General features: G+C 40.0%; 2 protein-coding genes across 2 annotated transcripts; one reads left to right on the forward strand and one right to left on the reverse strand.

Moving 5' to 3' along the window:
• Positions 1 to 1,599: 1,599 nt before the first annotated feature.
• LOC103718485 (probable serine/threonine-protein kinase At1g01540) lies at positions 1,600 to 6,194 on the forward strand. Its single transcript, XM_008807337.4, has 7 exons — positions 1,600 to 3,413; positions 4,011 to 4,115; positions 4,258 to 4,380; positions 5,075 to 5,245; positions 5,333 to 5,462; positions 5,550 to 5,759; positions 5,907 to 6,194. Exons 1-7 carry the CDS (start codon positions 2,551 to 2,553, stop codon positions 6,006 to 6,008), a joined length of 1,704 nt encoding a protein of 567 aa, XP_008805559.3. The 5' UTR covers positions 1,600 to 2,550; the 3' UTR covers positions 6,009 to 6,194.
• Positions 6,195 to 11,828: 5,634 nt separating this feature from the next.
• On the reverse strand, positions 11,829 to 13,916 carry LOC120105918 (pentatricopeptide repeat-containing protein At4g21300-like). Its single transcript, XM_039118696.1, has one exon. The coding sequence runs from the start codon at positions 13,914 to 13,916 to the stop codon at positions 11,829 to 11,831; it is 2,088 nt and encodes a 695-aa protein (XP_038974624.1).
• Positions 13,917 to 14,839: the final 923 nt, after the last annotated feature.

Below are 14,839 nucleotides of genomic sequence, written 5' to 3' on the forward strand. Positions count from 1 at the left end.
TGAATATGCACTCACGAGGGAACTTCAAGCTATTTATATGAATTCTGAGGAACCGTAACTCAAATCTGATTGTTGGACTTGAATTCAGGAATTAAAGGGACGGGAGCCTAACAATCAGGCATCTACAGTGGTAAATCCTCTGGCATAACATTTATGACCTTCTCTCTAGTCAAAGTATGGTTCGGCATGTTACAGATATGAGTGATTTCTAGAACATTTTAATCAGGAACGTCATTTAGACACTGGATTCTTGTTTGAATAAGTCCTCAGCTATGAACTCTGTACTCCTGCAATCACAAGCCAGTTAGTGTTATTCTTGTTGAGAAGTGGGACTGCAATCTTAATCCTAAACCTCTACTCTAGCCATTTTTCTTTTTTCGTTTTTAGTTTTTTAGTGCCCCTTTTTCTCTGAATCCCATTCCAGGCATGAACTGCTGAATACTGGGGTGATAATATGTGTCTAACCTTCAAGCAGATAATGTGCCAGAATATTAATTTGCTTGAGCTTGAAGGTATCCTGGATGGCTTAAATATGATATCAACTTTTTCTCAAATTATGAGAGAAAAAGTACAGGAATCAACCCTTTTATTGAAAGTGATTCCAAAGCCATAATTTGATAAATCTAGAAACTGGCTTTGCTTTGCAAGTCTGGATTACTCAGATTCCCATAAAAAACATCATTCCAAGCTGAAGGAGAAGATCAAAGCACTAGATCTTACATATTGTGCTTACCTGCAAAATCATGCCAAGATGCACGTCTGACCAAAATAGCATGCATTTTGTACTTAAAGATGGATTTTTTTTTTTAAAAAAAAAAGAAATTCTAAATTTGACATTGCTTGCAAGCTGTTCTGATGCACTACAAGCTGTGGTAGGTATCTTTAAAACTTTTATGTCCTGTTTTCAAGTGATCCATTCTAGGATACATCTGCAGATTTTTCTGCCCTTCGCTGCTCCATATTTGTGTAGTTGAGTTCCATAGACAAAGTTTCAGGTTAGTAACATCCTTTCTTGATAACTCCGAACCCTTTAACCCTGACAGAACTGGGATTCAATCTGAAGTTTCTTGTACAGACACCTAGAGCTTATAATACCAAGTGGATATGATCTGTAGTGAAGGATAACGTGATGTATGTATCAACCAAATAAAACTTTGCGATCAACTGAACAATGAAGATCGAGAGCATCAGTTAAATTAAATACATAACCAAGTAAAAGAATGGTGGTGTATCTACAGCTCATATCAATGTATATCTAAGTATTGGCCACTGTCAATAAAGCACGTATGAATACAGTGGCGCAATCTAAAGGATGTCACTTTTAAGACAGAGAATATGGATCACAAATTAAAGTTGTATCAGCAAAATAAGATCTCTTAATTTTTCTAAAAGAATCTTCTTTCTAAGCTCCACTGCTTAACTATGACTTGCTAGGACAGGACAATGCTAATAGGACTAGAGGAGATGCCAAAACTAGGTATTGCTCAAATTGGTACACAAGCAGAATTGGGTGTTGAGGTTGCTTGAACTGAGCGAAAAAGTTAGAGCATTAGTCACCAAGTTTGTTGGAATAGTTGATTGGTTTGGAGGAAGAGCCATTGTCATGGGCTAAACAAAAAGTGAGAGAAAGGAGAAACAAACAAATTGCTTCCACCACACATTAATCTTTTATTCATTTTAAGCAAATTAAGAAGGAAAAGCTATATATTATCGAAAATTGAGAATTTAATGTTAATTTTTGGTAAAGAAGTGCATAATTGAGTATTATTGATAAAGGTTGAAAGTCTCACATGAGCCTTTTTCAAGAACCTGGAGCCTCCTAAGACTAGTTCCTGTGGAGATTGATTGCCAACTTGGAGTACATATGTACAATAGGAGTGATAAATGTTGATATCTATCCTCCATTCAAAATTTAGTCAACTTGCTATGATTATTCTTTGATAATAAAACATGTCACGTGTCTTGGAATGCATGTCTCAAACTTGTATTGCTATCTTGGTCAAATCTATCCTTTTTTTCTACACACAAATAATTTGAACACCAGATCCCAGCACCACTAACCAACAACCCACTTAGCACCAATTTGATAGCATTAAAATGATGATGTACCTAAGTATCATCTTCATAATACATGAACCTATCGAGATATCTCAAATCTTAGACCTTTTCTATCTTCATCAATTTTAATGTATTCTCGGATATTGTCCAATTCAACATCTCAACATATTGATCAAATATTCTTTACTATTTTTAAAATAATTTAGATATAAAAATAGTAAAATCAAATCTCAAAAATTGCTAACGAATCTTGATTTTATCATATTGGCCAATTATTTGATATCTAGGAGAGATCTCCATAATTTCCAGACATGAAATTTGTCCAAAATAATAATAATAATTTGGTACAAGCATAATCTCTCAAAATTCCCCACAGTAAATTATGTCGTTAACCGGCTTTGCCGGATCTTTGGACACGCACGTCAGCAGTCAGCCCCCCTCACCTGCATTCGAAAAACCAAAAGCCAAAAAACCAAAAGCGAAACAAGAGAGATGCCGTTTCTTGCACCCTCCCCTCCTCCTCCTCTTCTTAACTGCCCCCATTTTCTTCTCCACTCGTCAGCCACCAGCATTCCGCCCTCAGTTCTCGCATACTCCCCGTCTCCCTCCCCAGTCTCCATTTCACTCTCCAAAACTCCTTTTTTTGTCATATCCCTTCCACGAATTCTTTCTCATTCTTGTTACTTTAACTCATTGAACGAGAGAGAGAATAATTTAAGAATGTCGTTCTGGAACGGCGATTTTCTGAACAGCGAGCTGGCAAAGCCGACGTCCATCTTCGGGCTGAAGCTGTGGGTGGTGATCGGCATTTGCGTCGGCGCCGCCATCGTCCTTGTCCTCTTTCTCCTCTCCCTCTGCCTCACCGCCCGCCGCTGCCGCCCCGCCGCCCCCACCGGGAAACCCCTCAAGCTCCACCTCCAGGATCCCACCCCGCCCGTCTCCAAGGACATCCCCGAGATCGTCCACCACCACCAGCAGCGCCACCGAGCCCCATCCTCCGCCGCCGCCCTCGCCGATGTCCAGATCGACATCGGCGGTAAGGCGGAGCACCGGGTGGTGCTGGCCGAGCAACACCGGCCGCCGGCGCCGGCGCCACCTTCGTCGTCGACGACGGGGACGGCCAGTGGAGAGAGCCGGGGGACAACGGAGGGGACGACGCCGTCGATGGTGGGCGGGGGCCCACCGGAGGTGTCGCATCTGGGGTGGGGACACTGGTACACGCTGCGGGAGCTGGAGAGTGCCACCGGCGGGTTCGCGGAGGAGAATGTCATCGGAGAGGGCGGTTATGGGATCGTGTACCGGGGGCTCCTGGCCGATAACTCCATGGTCGCCGTTAAGAACTTGCTCAATAATAGGTTCGTGCACTTATAAAAACCACATATGCATCGATGAATCACGAATCTCTGCAATTGCTGGTGGATATAGGATAAAAATTTGAAATTTGCTCTCTTTTACTCGAAAGTGAAAATTTTCAGTTAATTGTTTACCCTTTCTTCCTTTATTTATGTAGATTAAACATCGGTAGTTTGTTGCTTTCTAAATCACAGTTTGGTTGGTTATGAATTTTAGGATAAATTTGGAAATCTGTTGACATTTCACTTCTAGATTTATGTGTCTTAGGTGTTCTGTCACCTTGCTTGTTTTGTTTGTTTATCTAGAAAATTCGGTAACTTGTTGGTTTCTAGACTTAGGTGGCGGATTTTTAGTTAAAGATTGGGATTCACCCCATTTCGCTTGCAGGTTTGTGATATATATATATTTTTAAAAATAATGCTGAGTTTTTTGTTCTCTTTCAACTTTTCGACGAATTGTTTTGTCATAAAATTTTCTTTGAAGTGATTGATGCCTCTCAGCACATAGTGGTATGGTTTCATTCAATGTAGTGTAATTACATAATTTCTTGAGGACCTGTAAAAAGAAAAGGCCTTTTTCTTTTTTCTCTCTTCTCTCAGGGGTCAAGCAGAAAAGGAGTTCAGAGTAGAAGTTGATACAATTGGGCGCATTAGGCACAAGAATCTGGTCAGGTTGCTTGGTTACTGTGTTGAGGGGGCTTACAGGTATTCTACCTGGATCAATCTGCTAATCATACTTTGTTAAAATTATTTTAAATTCTCGAAGCAGTTCGGTGCAATGTTTAAGATGGAGTATCTGTGGACCGAATATTTTAATTGATTATCTACATCCTTCTGTTTTGGTTAGGATGCTTGTCTATGAGTATGTAGACAATGGCAATCTGGATCAGTGGCTTCATGGGGATGTCGGAGTAGTGAGTCCGCTAACATGGGATATCAGGATGAAGATAATACTGGGAACGGCAAAAGGGTACAGCATTTCTTCCATGATATTTGTTTCCTTTTATCTTCAACTAGGGAATCAAATTAGCAACAGAATTTTTCCTTCAAAAATTTTGTCTATAGAAATTAACAGAGGAAGCTTACTGCCAATATACTGAAAAAAAGTCTAAATTGAGGAGTGGGTTATTAACCACGAGCATTTTATAAGAAATATCTGAAATATCAGAAAGACTGTCTAATATGCTATCTTACCACATATACTTTGATAGAACAATCATATACTGTACTTATTTAAATGGATATAGATGACCCAATGAAGTATATTGTAGGCACTATGTACTAGATTTGAAAGGTGAAGTTGTAGGGCATGGCACTCATACTCATTGTCATAACAACATGAGGCATAAGCCTCAATGACCAAGCTTGTATATCACATGGGGCTTGCACATAAGAGGGGAAGGATGTGCTTCGTGCTGCGTTTAGGTGAGAAAAACCTACATGGTTGTGTACATAAAGCATGCCTCCTTTTTCTAAATGATAGCCTATTTTTGTCTTTGAATATCTATAGATAACTAATTAAGCCAATCCAATTATTACACTTTATGGTGCTCCCTTTTGCGAGCAAACTTTTCTGTCATAATCATTCAATTTTTTTTTCTTGAGTTCAATTGAGTTGTCAGATTGAACCATCAATCTTAAGATATTGATGGCATGGCTTACAGGTTGGCCTATCTTCATGAGGGGCTTGAACCAAAGGTTGTCCACCGTGATGTCAAATCCAGCAACATACTACTTGACCAGCAGTGGAATCCAAAGGTGTCGGACTTTGGGCTTGCCAAGCTCTTGTATTCTGAGAGGAGTTATGTAACAACTCGCGTCATGGGGACTTTTGGGTTAGTTTGAATTCCTAATCAATATGTTTACATTTTCCTTGCGGTGTTTAGAGATTTATGGGACCTTATTCTCTTTGGTTATTGCAGCTATGTGGCACCTGAGTATGCTAGCACTGGGATGCTGAATGAGAGAAGTGATGTTTACGGCTTTGGGGTGCTTGTCATGGAGATCATATCTGGGAGAGCCCCTGTGGATTACACAAGACCATCTGGGGAGGTTACTTTCTTCCACCAGACTGATCTGTCCAAGCTATCATCTGTTAAAACAACTGAGCCAAATTTGAACCTTTTGTGTTGTTCTTAGGTGAATTTGGTTGAATGGTTGAAGACCATGGTCGGAGGCAGGAAAACTGAGCAGGTTGTGGATCCTAAGATGCCAGAGAAGCCATCTCCCAAAGCACTCAAACGGGCACTTCTAGTTGCCCTGCGGTGTGTCGACCCTGATGCGCAAAAACGGCCTAAAATGGGACATGTGATCCATATGCTTGAAATGGATGAGTTGCTATTTCATGATGTATGCCCAATCTATTTTCATGGATCTGACCCAGCTCCATATTCCACTCAATCGTTTGCAATAGAATACTCAGAAAACATTGCTTTGGCTATCGTTTAAATCATTTCACTGCTTGACCCCTCCTTGTTTTTTGCATCCCTGTCACAGGATCGTAAACTCGGGCGAGAAGCATCTTCTCAGCCATCAGACCGGTACAACCAAAGAGAGGAGGGAAGCTTCCGCAGGCATGATCAGACAAGCTGGCGATGACAGGATCAAGTAGGTGGCTGACAATTTGAGCTTGTAAATTTGCAACAATAATGGAATTCTTCCCTTCTCGTCCGTTTCACGTTACATTCTCATCTTGCATTCAGAACTGTGCTGAGAAAATGATTTCTTATTGAGGACATCCAATTATGGAAATAATATTTGATGATATCTTTCAGCTTGTATCTACAAGTGGATGTTGTCTGACTCGAATTTTATTTTGTCATGGTCTCCTCTGCATGCGGCCTCTTCACCACTGGAACCTAAAATGTCCTTCATGGCTTTGTCTCTTGCTTCCAAGTGGTCTTTCTGTGCCCTTATTTCAAGAAACATCATTTATAGCAGTAATATGGAATATAGATGATCAACAAGTAGATGCTGTTGATTTGATTTGATTTTTTTTTTTCTCAATACAATGAGTTTCTTCATGTGGTTTTATTGCCACTGGGTTTTATAAATGGCTTCTCTGATTGTGCCTCATTTCCTTTTAACTGAATTGGTCCTTCTATGCTTGAATACCTTGAACAGATAAATGGCTGCATGTGTGCTCACATGTTGTCCCTGGACCTTCTACATTTAAAATCCATCTGTATCTGTTGGCTGGATCGTATCCATGCATGGTTGCTTCATTGGCCTTAAGTAACAAAATGATTAACATTTCCACTGCACCCTCCATATTAGTCCTCCGACTAGTATTGGTCGATCTACTTTTCAACCAGAAGCACCTTCCCTTTCATTCAGCCTTAGTAGAGAGAGTATATTTTAGGTCCCCTCTCTTGAGATGTATCTTGTGGAGTCATTCACTATTAACCTTTCTTAAGATTGGCTACCGACAACTTGTACGCTATGAATACCTGGATCAGTGTATTATATTGTACTGTAAAAATCTATTATTGTTGCTGTTCTTTTGGGAAAAAATGAAGGTAATTCCATTTCTCACAAACTTTTTGTGTTCTTCTCATGGTTTAGTGGAAAGGTTAATACACACTGCCATCCTATCATGTGCTTGGAAACATTTTTCTCTATAATATGATGCATCCCACAGTTTCCGGCACCACCAGAACTACAGTCGAGGCTGCTGGATGGAGAATCTTTCCCACTTCGACCTTATCTGCGATGGATGGGTTCGAATGCATAACGGTATTGTGCTCCAAAATTATGGAAAAAGCTAGCGTTCCTCAGGAAACTCCACAGCCAAGATGGGACAAAAGCACAGCACTGGTTCTTTAAATATAAACCAACCTCGGTAAATGCAATCACGTGATGCTCCTCGGGTACACCCGGTGGGGATTTAACTGGGAGTTGAAGACATTTCGACACTTGTGGATAAATTAGGATCAAATGGGGGGGGGAAGTGAGAAGTCCCACATGTTCCTGTGACAGTAGAAGGCGAAAGTTGCCGGACCGGCAAAAAAAATAATACTAATAAAAAGAGAGGAGGGTGGGGGGAGTTCCAGATCTAATTCGGTTGAGTAGGGACCAACCGGCGCGTTACAGAGAAAAGAGACAAAAAGAAGAGAACATAAAGGATGAGACTCGGGCTGTCACGAGATTTGCCAAACGGAAAGTGAGATTAGTAATTCTATTGGAAAACTTTGGCTTCCAGTTTTTCATGCAAACATGGCGATCGAAGAGGTCTCCAACCTGCGGTCCCAGAGACTGAGGTTTCAACATATTCATGATTGGATGATGCTTACGAGAAATTCGCGATCTCCGTCACAACTGGCGATGATGATATTGAAATAAGAAGAATTCTTGGGAATCAATTGGGAGTGGTGCTGCTATCATCATTAAATCAAGAAGATAAATTTGTACTACAAATGAATGCTGATAGCCCCGAGTCAGCAGTATGTTAATCAAGAAACACAGCCGGTGTGATGATGCTATCATCTTGCTGGTGATATAATTGCAGTGATATACCCTGAACAACAATAATAACACTGTCAATGGTTTTCCTTTTTGGTTTTTTTTGGCTTCCCCTTTAGAGAAGTTGATGGTTCTTAATTAATTTCTCTTCTCAGATATCAACACCCACATTTGGCCACAGGAAGTTAAAAAAAATAATGGATAATTATTGGTAGGGTTAATTCATTGTCTCACTGAAGTTATAAAAGATTGTAGCAAGTAATAACATGTAAAGGAAACTTCCATGGAGACAAGAAGTGCTAGAAACGATGACAGTAACCTTTGGTCACCTTTTTGTGATATGGGAAACTTACAATATAGAATGCTAACAATTAAGTATGTTTACTATGTTCCATAGTTGTAACTTTCGAAATTGTTTTGAGAGGTAATATGCAGTCTAGAAGTGGGAGAACAAGTTAAGCAGAATTTTTTAATTTAGAACATGGGAAAGGTCAATGTTCAACATGAGGAAAATATCTTCATAAAAAAAGAGAGGGGGAAAACATAATGATCTGATAATCATATTTTATCTCTTGCTTTTTTTTTTTCCTAAGCAGAACTAGCTAATAATGGCTGCTTTTACTTTTAAAATGTTCGGGTACATTTCCCATATGTTTCCCCCAAGATCTTGAAACGTTATTGCTATGCTTCTCCGAACAAAAGATATATTGGGCAGGCACTAGAGAAAAAGAATAGGGCAGGCTTCCTATTTTGCCACGTCTTCTCCGTTACTCATGTTAAAAAAGAAACCCAAAAGTCATAGATTTCTTTACCAATGGAGTCATTAGTCCTATGATTAAAAAAATAAAAAAAATAAAAAATTACAATACATACTATATGATCAAGTGATACAACCAAGTAAATTAGTTATTTAGCAAGCCAATACACACATCTAGATAAATTGATATATAGTTTTTAGAACATAGTATTTACTGGTACACAGTACACAGTCAAATGGCATACACTTCAAATTAACTATCTAGCAAACAAATACACACTGTCAAGCAAATTATACACAGTTATTAGAATATCATATTCATAAATACATACTACATGACCGGCGATACACACTCGTTGATTTTCTGATACATACTGCAAGCTTATTTGATACGCACCTAATAGTTATCTAATGCATACATTCAGATAAATTGATATAAAATTTTCATAACATGCATTTTACTAATATACACTACATAAGTAAATTAATCATCTCGCAGGCCAATACATACTTATAGATAAATTAATACATTATTTTTAGAATATACACACTCGTCGACTTCTTAATATAGATTGCAAGCTTATTTGATATATACTTAGTAGTGATCCAATACATACCTTTCGGTAAATTGACACAGTTTTCAAAATATACTTTTTACCAGTACTCACTATATGGTCAGGTGATCAAATTAATCATCTCGCAAGCTAATACACACCTCTAGATAAATTGATATCTAGTTTTCAGAACATAGTACTCATCAATACCAATATACATTTTTCTAGCTTTGTCTAATATAAGAAATTATATACATATCATTCATTAAATTCCATAAAATCTTGGGTGCTAAGATCCTAGAAAAGAGAGAAATTTGTAGCAGGAGAAAGGGACTCAGAAGGAGAAGGAAGACCATATGAATGGGATAGACAGTCTTTCTAAAGAAGAAGATAAATGGAGAGACTGAACAAGGAAGAAGAATGGTGCAGACAATCTTTCTCCATGAACGAACTCTCTAGGCGTGTAATTTTTTTTTATTTTTTTAAAAAATTATAAGGTTGATGGACTTCGTTAGTAGTAGGAGTCCTATTTCTATTTGATTTTTGAATTTTCACTTTAACATGAATGCTAGAGAAAATATAGCAAAATAAGAATTCTGTCCGATACGATATTCTATAATCCTGCCACATGATTTTTGTTCTACATCTCCCACCTGGTTCCATATTTTGGGAATATAAATTGGTCAATTTTGACAGTTTTCCAATAAGCAGTTCATTGCACGGGGAAAAAAAATATCTGTAAGCATGCTTTATTCACATGCAAACAAGAGATGGATAAATAAATATGTAATGAGCTACTTCTTTTAGCCCTTGACACGAACTACTACGTTTTTTTGGTTATAAGTTCTATAGATGATAACCATTTTTTTTTTTTGGCCGCGCAGGGTAGGGGGACAAAACTATTATAAAAAAATAGCTTGCTGGAATCGAGGCAATAGAAGCATGCCCTTGACAACAACGCTGTGGACAACATATAGCTTGACGAAGTAGAAATTGTTCCTATCACGGAAAACAGAAGCATAAAATTGGCAATAATTCTGTCGACAATATATACGAAATCATCCATTTGTTATGACGACAGAGACTCTGAAGTAATTATTAGGTGCACGAAGTACTCTGATGGTTGATCCGAGAGGACACGACAAGAAGGAACCTTCCCATTACTATTACCCGAGATACTGCCATAAAGCCACAAACACTTGCAGTTGTCCAAGTGCCACTGTTTTAAATCCATTCGTCAATTTTGATCCTCTACGATTCCAGATCCACAGAGTGAAACTGCCACATGATGTCTCAGCTTACTAGAAATCTGCCCACCATTTGAGAAATTATTGCCTACACCAAGTGCACCAGCATAGCCATGCATGCAGCTAATCACGATACTAATTTCTAAGATGGTGCATCGAGAATCAAGCATCAAGGAGGCATCATTGGCTGCATGCACAACCATATGGTGAACGCAATGTAGGCAATAAGAATATGAATGATGAACCAGTTATAATACCTTATAAGCTAGAAAAATTGTTAGATGGACCAGGTCCAGTGCACCACTCCAATAGTCACCTGCCAGATTACCTCTCCATGTATTTAAACTATTCAATATCAAAAAAGGGTTGAGAATTCATCCTGTTATCCGCCGCATGTGCCCCAAGTATTTAAACCATTCAAGATCAAAAAAGAGGGGGGGGGGGGGGGGGGGGGGGGGGGGTGAGAATTTATCCTGTTATCCACCTTATACGTGCCCCACGATTTGAACCGGTCCACTAAACCTGGTCCATCTAATAATTTTTCGATAGGCTATACCCGGTATAATTGTAGGATAGGGTTATTTCAAGGCGCGGAGGCGTGTAAATGAAGGCAGCAGTCATGATCAATGGGTTTTAGGTCTGGGTCATGATATCCTTCTGAGTGTAGAACAATTTGCCATCCTAACTGACCACCTATCCACAAAAGAATAGAACAGTCAAGCCTCCAACCATAATAGAAATCTAGCATTATCAATTACCATAAATTGCTTCTAATGCAACCATCCAAAACACCATCATACTATCTGCAGACAAGAGGTCCACTAAACCAAAGTTACCTCAGGGCAGCATCAGCATGGCTGGAGAATGGACACAAATCAAAAAGTTCTACAGAGCTCACTAGTCAGTACAACGATGCATCATGCATGCATGATGGTCAAGCAAACATCGACAAGGAACAAACAGCCAACTTCTCAACAAAAATATTGGCATACCCCATGTAACATTTAGGTGCTTGAATCTTACATGACCTACACTTTCAAAACTGTCCAAACCGAAAGTGGAATTCATTCGGTCCTTCATGTAGTCTGGATGATTATCTATTCCAAGGATGGTGATGAAAAGCTCTCTTCTAAGTTATCCTTTTTTAAGTCATATTTTATCATTGCGCCTATAGTTTCCCTTTCTTAATTAACATGCATGTGTCCTTTCCCTCTACCTCAATGGTGCCATGTCCTGCTTTCTCGACCACTCCAATCTTCATTTCTTCAATCAACCAAACCACCTCCCCCTTCCATCACTAATATGATAGAGAACTTTGACAATGTTTAGTTTAAATTCTTCATTAAATTTTACAAAACTTGATTGCATGAAACACGTCAATTTTTACCATCCAACTCCATCAAACTGCCTTTGGACAAGCATCTAGCATGTGCTCCTTGATACTGTGCCACACTTCATAAATCCTTTCAGTTTGTGGGTGTCTTGTATCCCCCACTACAAACCTAAAGCTCTCCATGCCTCCAACCTCGACATAACTCCATCCAGCCTCCTTTCTCAATCCCTCTCTCTTCATCTCAGCTCTCAACCTCACCACATCTCCCCATCTTCCAGCCACTGCATATACATTTGACAATGCCACCCTCCAGACGTTTCCATCTGGTTCCAAAACAGAAAGCTCCTCCGCAGCTCTTTCCGCAATCTCAACATTCTCATAAAGCACACAAGCACCCAAAAGGGATCCCCACACTGATGGTCCAGGCTTAATGGGCATAGTTTTAATGAATTCCACTGCTTCATCGAGCTTCCCAGACCTCCCCAAAAGGTCCACTACCGCAGCATAATGCTCCATGCTTGGCTCAATTCCAAAGTCCCTATGCATGCTCTTGAAGCACTCAAAGCCTTCCACTGTCGATCCCGAATGACCACATGCCGAAATAATACTAGCAAATGTTAGACCATTTGGTTTATGCCTTCCCCTGCTCTTAAGCTCAGCGAAAACATTGAGGGCAGAATTACCATCTCCATGGATCCCATAAGCTGCAATCATTGAATTCCAGGAGCCAAGATCCCTTATATCCATATCTTTGAAGATCTGCTCTGCTAAGTCTATCCTGCCTGATTTTGCATACATGTCTATGAGAGCATTACAGATAAATACATCGTGATCGAAGCCTGATCTAATCACGTATCCATGTAGTATCTGGCCTTGTTGGAGCGATGCTATATCAGAGCATGCTTGTATTGAACTCAACATTGTTACATGATCAGGCGCTAGCGCGCCTCCACTTGTGCCGTGGATTCCACTGAGATGTTGCAAAGCTTCTGCAATGCTTCCATTCTTCACAAAACATGAGATCACTGTATTCCAAGATATTATATCTCTGTTCTCCATTCTTCTGAAGATCGAATGGGCCGACGCGGCCTGCTCATGCTTTGCATACATACCCATGAGGGAGTTCGCAATAATAGTGCATGGGAAGTAATTCATCTTAATCAAATATGCATGGATCTCCCTCCCACGCTCCAAGGATTCTGAATGTGAGCAACCATGGACAAGGGAAGCAACAACATCAGGATCAGAACAGACATCTCCATTTGGGAAATAGAATCGAAAGAAAATCTTTATCCCTTCGGCCACCAACGCATTCTTCGCATACATCTCCACAAGAGAATTTACCACCAAACCATTGCTATCCAGCTCCAATTTCATAACCAAAGCATGAACCCAACCAAACAAACTCGAATCACTCATCAACGAGCAAGCCTGAATGACGCTCAACATCGTCACCTCATTCGGTCGAATGCCATCTTCCAACATCGTTATAAACAAAACCAAGGCCTTTTCAAACATCCCATGGAGGACACAACCCGAGGTCACCGCAGTCCAAGAAACCACATCCCTGCAGATCAACCCATTAACAAGTTTCTCAGCGCTCGCTATATACCCTAACTTCGAGTAAGTATCAATCAAGGAGTTGAGTACAAAGTTATCCCCATGAAACCCATTAGAGATCAGGAAACCATGCATCATCCTCCCCAATTTCTCATCCTTTAGCAGCGCACAAGCCCGAAGGACAGCCGCAACGGTGAACTCATTAGGAAGAGGGGCCGCTCCTTCTGACAGCATATTCAAGAAGACACGGACAGCGGCATGAGCTGCTCCATTGTGGCAGTGACCGGATATCAAGGAGGTCCAAGAGACTACATCTCTTTGGGGCATTCGGTCGAAAAGCTCTGTGGCGCAGTCCAGACGGCCACACTTGGAGTAGGCATCGAGAAGGGAATTGGCGACGAAGAGGTTGGAATGGAGGCCAGACTTGAAGAGGCCAGCATGAAGGCAGGTGGTAAGCCTCAGATCTCTTTGGGCAGCGGAGGAGTTGAGGAGATGGACGGCAGCAGCTGAGTCGAGGAAGAGGTTGTTTGGGTGAGACGGAGGACGGGAATGGGAAGGAGGAGAAGGCGGGAGCTGCAAAGAGATGGGTGACATTGGATTTGTTTTAGGGGGAAGCGAAATGGATGTTATTGGTATTTTAGAACTTCTACCGTATCAGGGGGGAAGTTGATCGTAAAATTTCATGGAGTTGGATGCAGGCGGGAAGAAGGTGACCTCCGAGCATCGTTAAAATTACGGTCGTTATGACGGCCTCGCAGCCTCCGTACTCCGTTATATTACAGAATAAAAACCCTGACTTATGCGCATCGTCCCGTTATTACTTTCCCAGCTGCAAATGGGTCGGGTTGACCCATATTCCAACCCGACCCGACCCATTTTGAAGGACCTGTATCCATCCTTTGGGTATCTATTGTATCCATTCTTTTCTAGCAAAATGAGTAAGTGAATTCTTTAATGCAAAATTTATATACTATATCAGGCACCTAAAATGCCAATGAAAAATTAGGATGGATACGGTTGGTTAATCTCCAAATATTTCCTAATATTTATATAAGTTTACCCCCTCTTTAGATAAGTGGATTTATGTTCTTTTTTTAATCTTAAAAAGATAAGAATAAAGTGAAAATATTATGTGCTTATTTATTTAAGAGAGGAGTTAATTTAGAGAGTGGATGAGCAAGCCTACTGAAATTTTTCGAAAAGCTCATTTAATGACCGTATCTTTTCTGAAAAATGAAGTAGAATCCAGCCAAACAACCCCACCAACTAGGCAACTTTAGTGAATCCAAAATAAAATATAGGTTACAAAAAGAATTCATGTGATTAGGATACAATTGATGTATTAACAACTTTTCATCAATTGGGTGCACAAGTTGAAGTTGACATCATGTCGATGAAGAAAACTTGAGCCATGCTGGTTGCTCTTTAAATATCTTCTCTCTTTTTTTTTCTTCTAGATTTTACTAGTATTGTATTTTTCTTCTCCTTCCATGATATACATTATGATTATAAAATAT

The sequence above is a fragment of the Phoenix dactylifera genome, unplaced genomic scaffold (assembly GCF_009389715.1).
Source record: "Phoenix dactylifera cultivar Barhee BC4 unplaced genomic scaffold, palm_55x_up_171113_PBpolish2nd_filt_p 000397F, whole genome shotgun sequence".
Lineage (NCBI taxonomy): Eukaryota > Viridiplantae > Streptophyta > Magnoliopsida > Arecales > Arecaceae > Phoenix > Phoenix dactylifera.

Excerpts from the sequence above, each read along its gene's own strand:
- LOC103718485 (XM_008807337.4), top strand. The coding sequence starts at position 2,551 with ATGCCGTTTCTTGCACCCTCCCCTCCTCCTCCTCTTCTTAACTGCCCC. Across the intron at positions 4,381-5,074 it reads ATACTGGGAACGGCAAAAGG|GTTGGCCTATCTTCATGAGG; the intron begins GTACAGCATTTC and ends CATGGCTTACAG. Across the intron at positions 5,463-5,549 it reads ACACAAGACCATCTGGGGAG|GTGAATTTGGTTGAATGGTT; the intron begins GTTACTTTCTTC and ends TGTTGTTCTTAG.
- LOC120105918 (XM_039118696.1), bottom strand. The coding sequence starts at position 13,916 with ATGTCACCCATCTCTTTGCAGCTCCCGCCTTCTCCTCCTTCCCATTCC.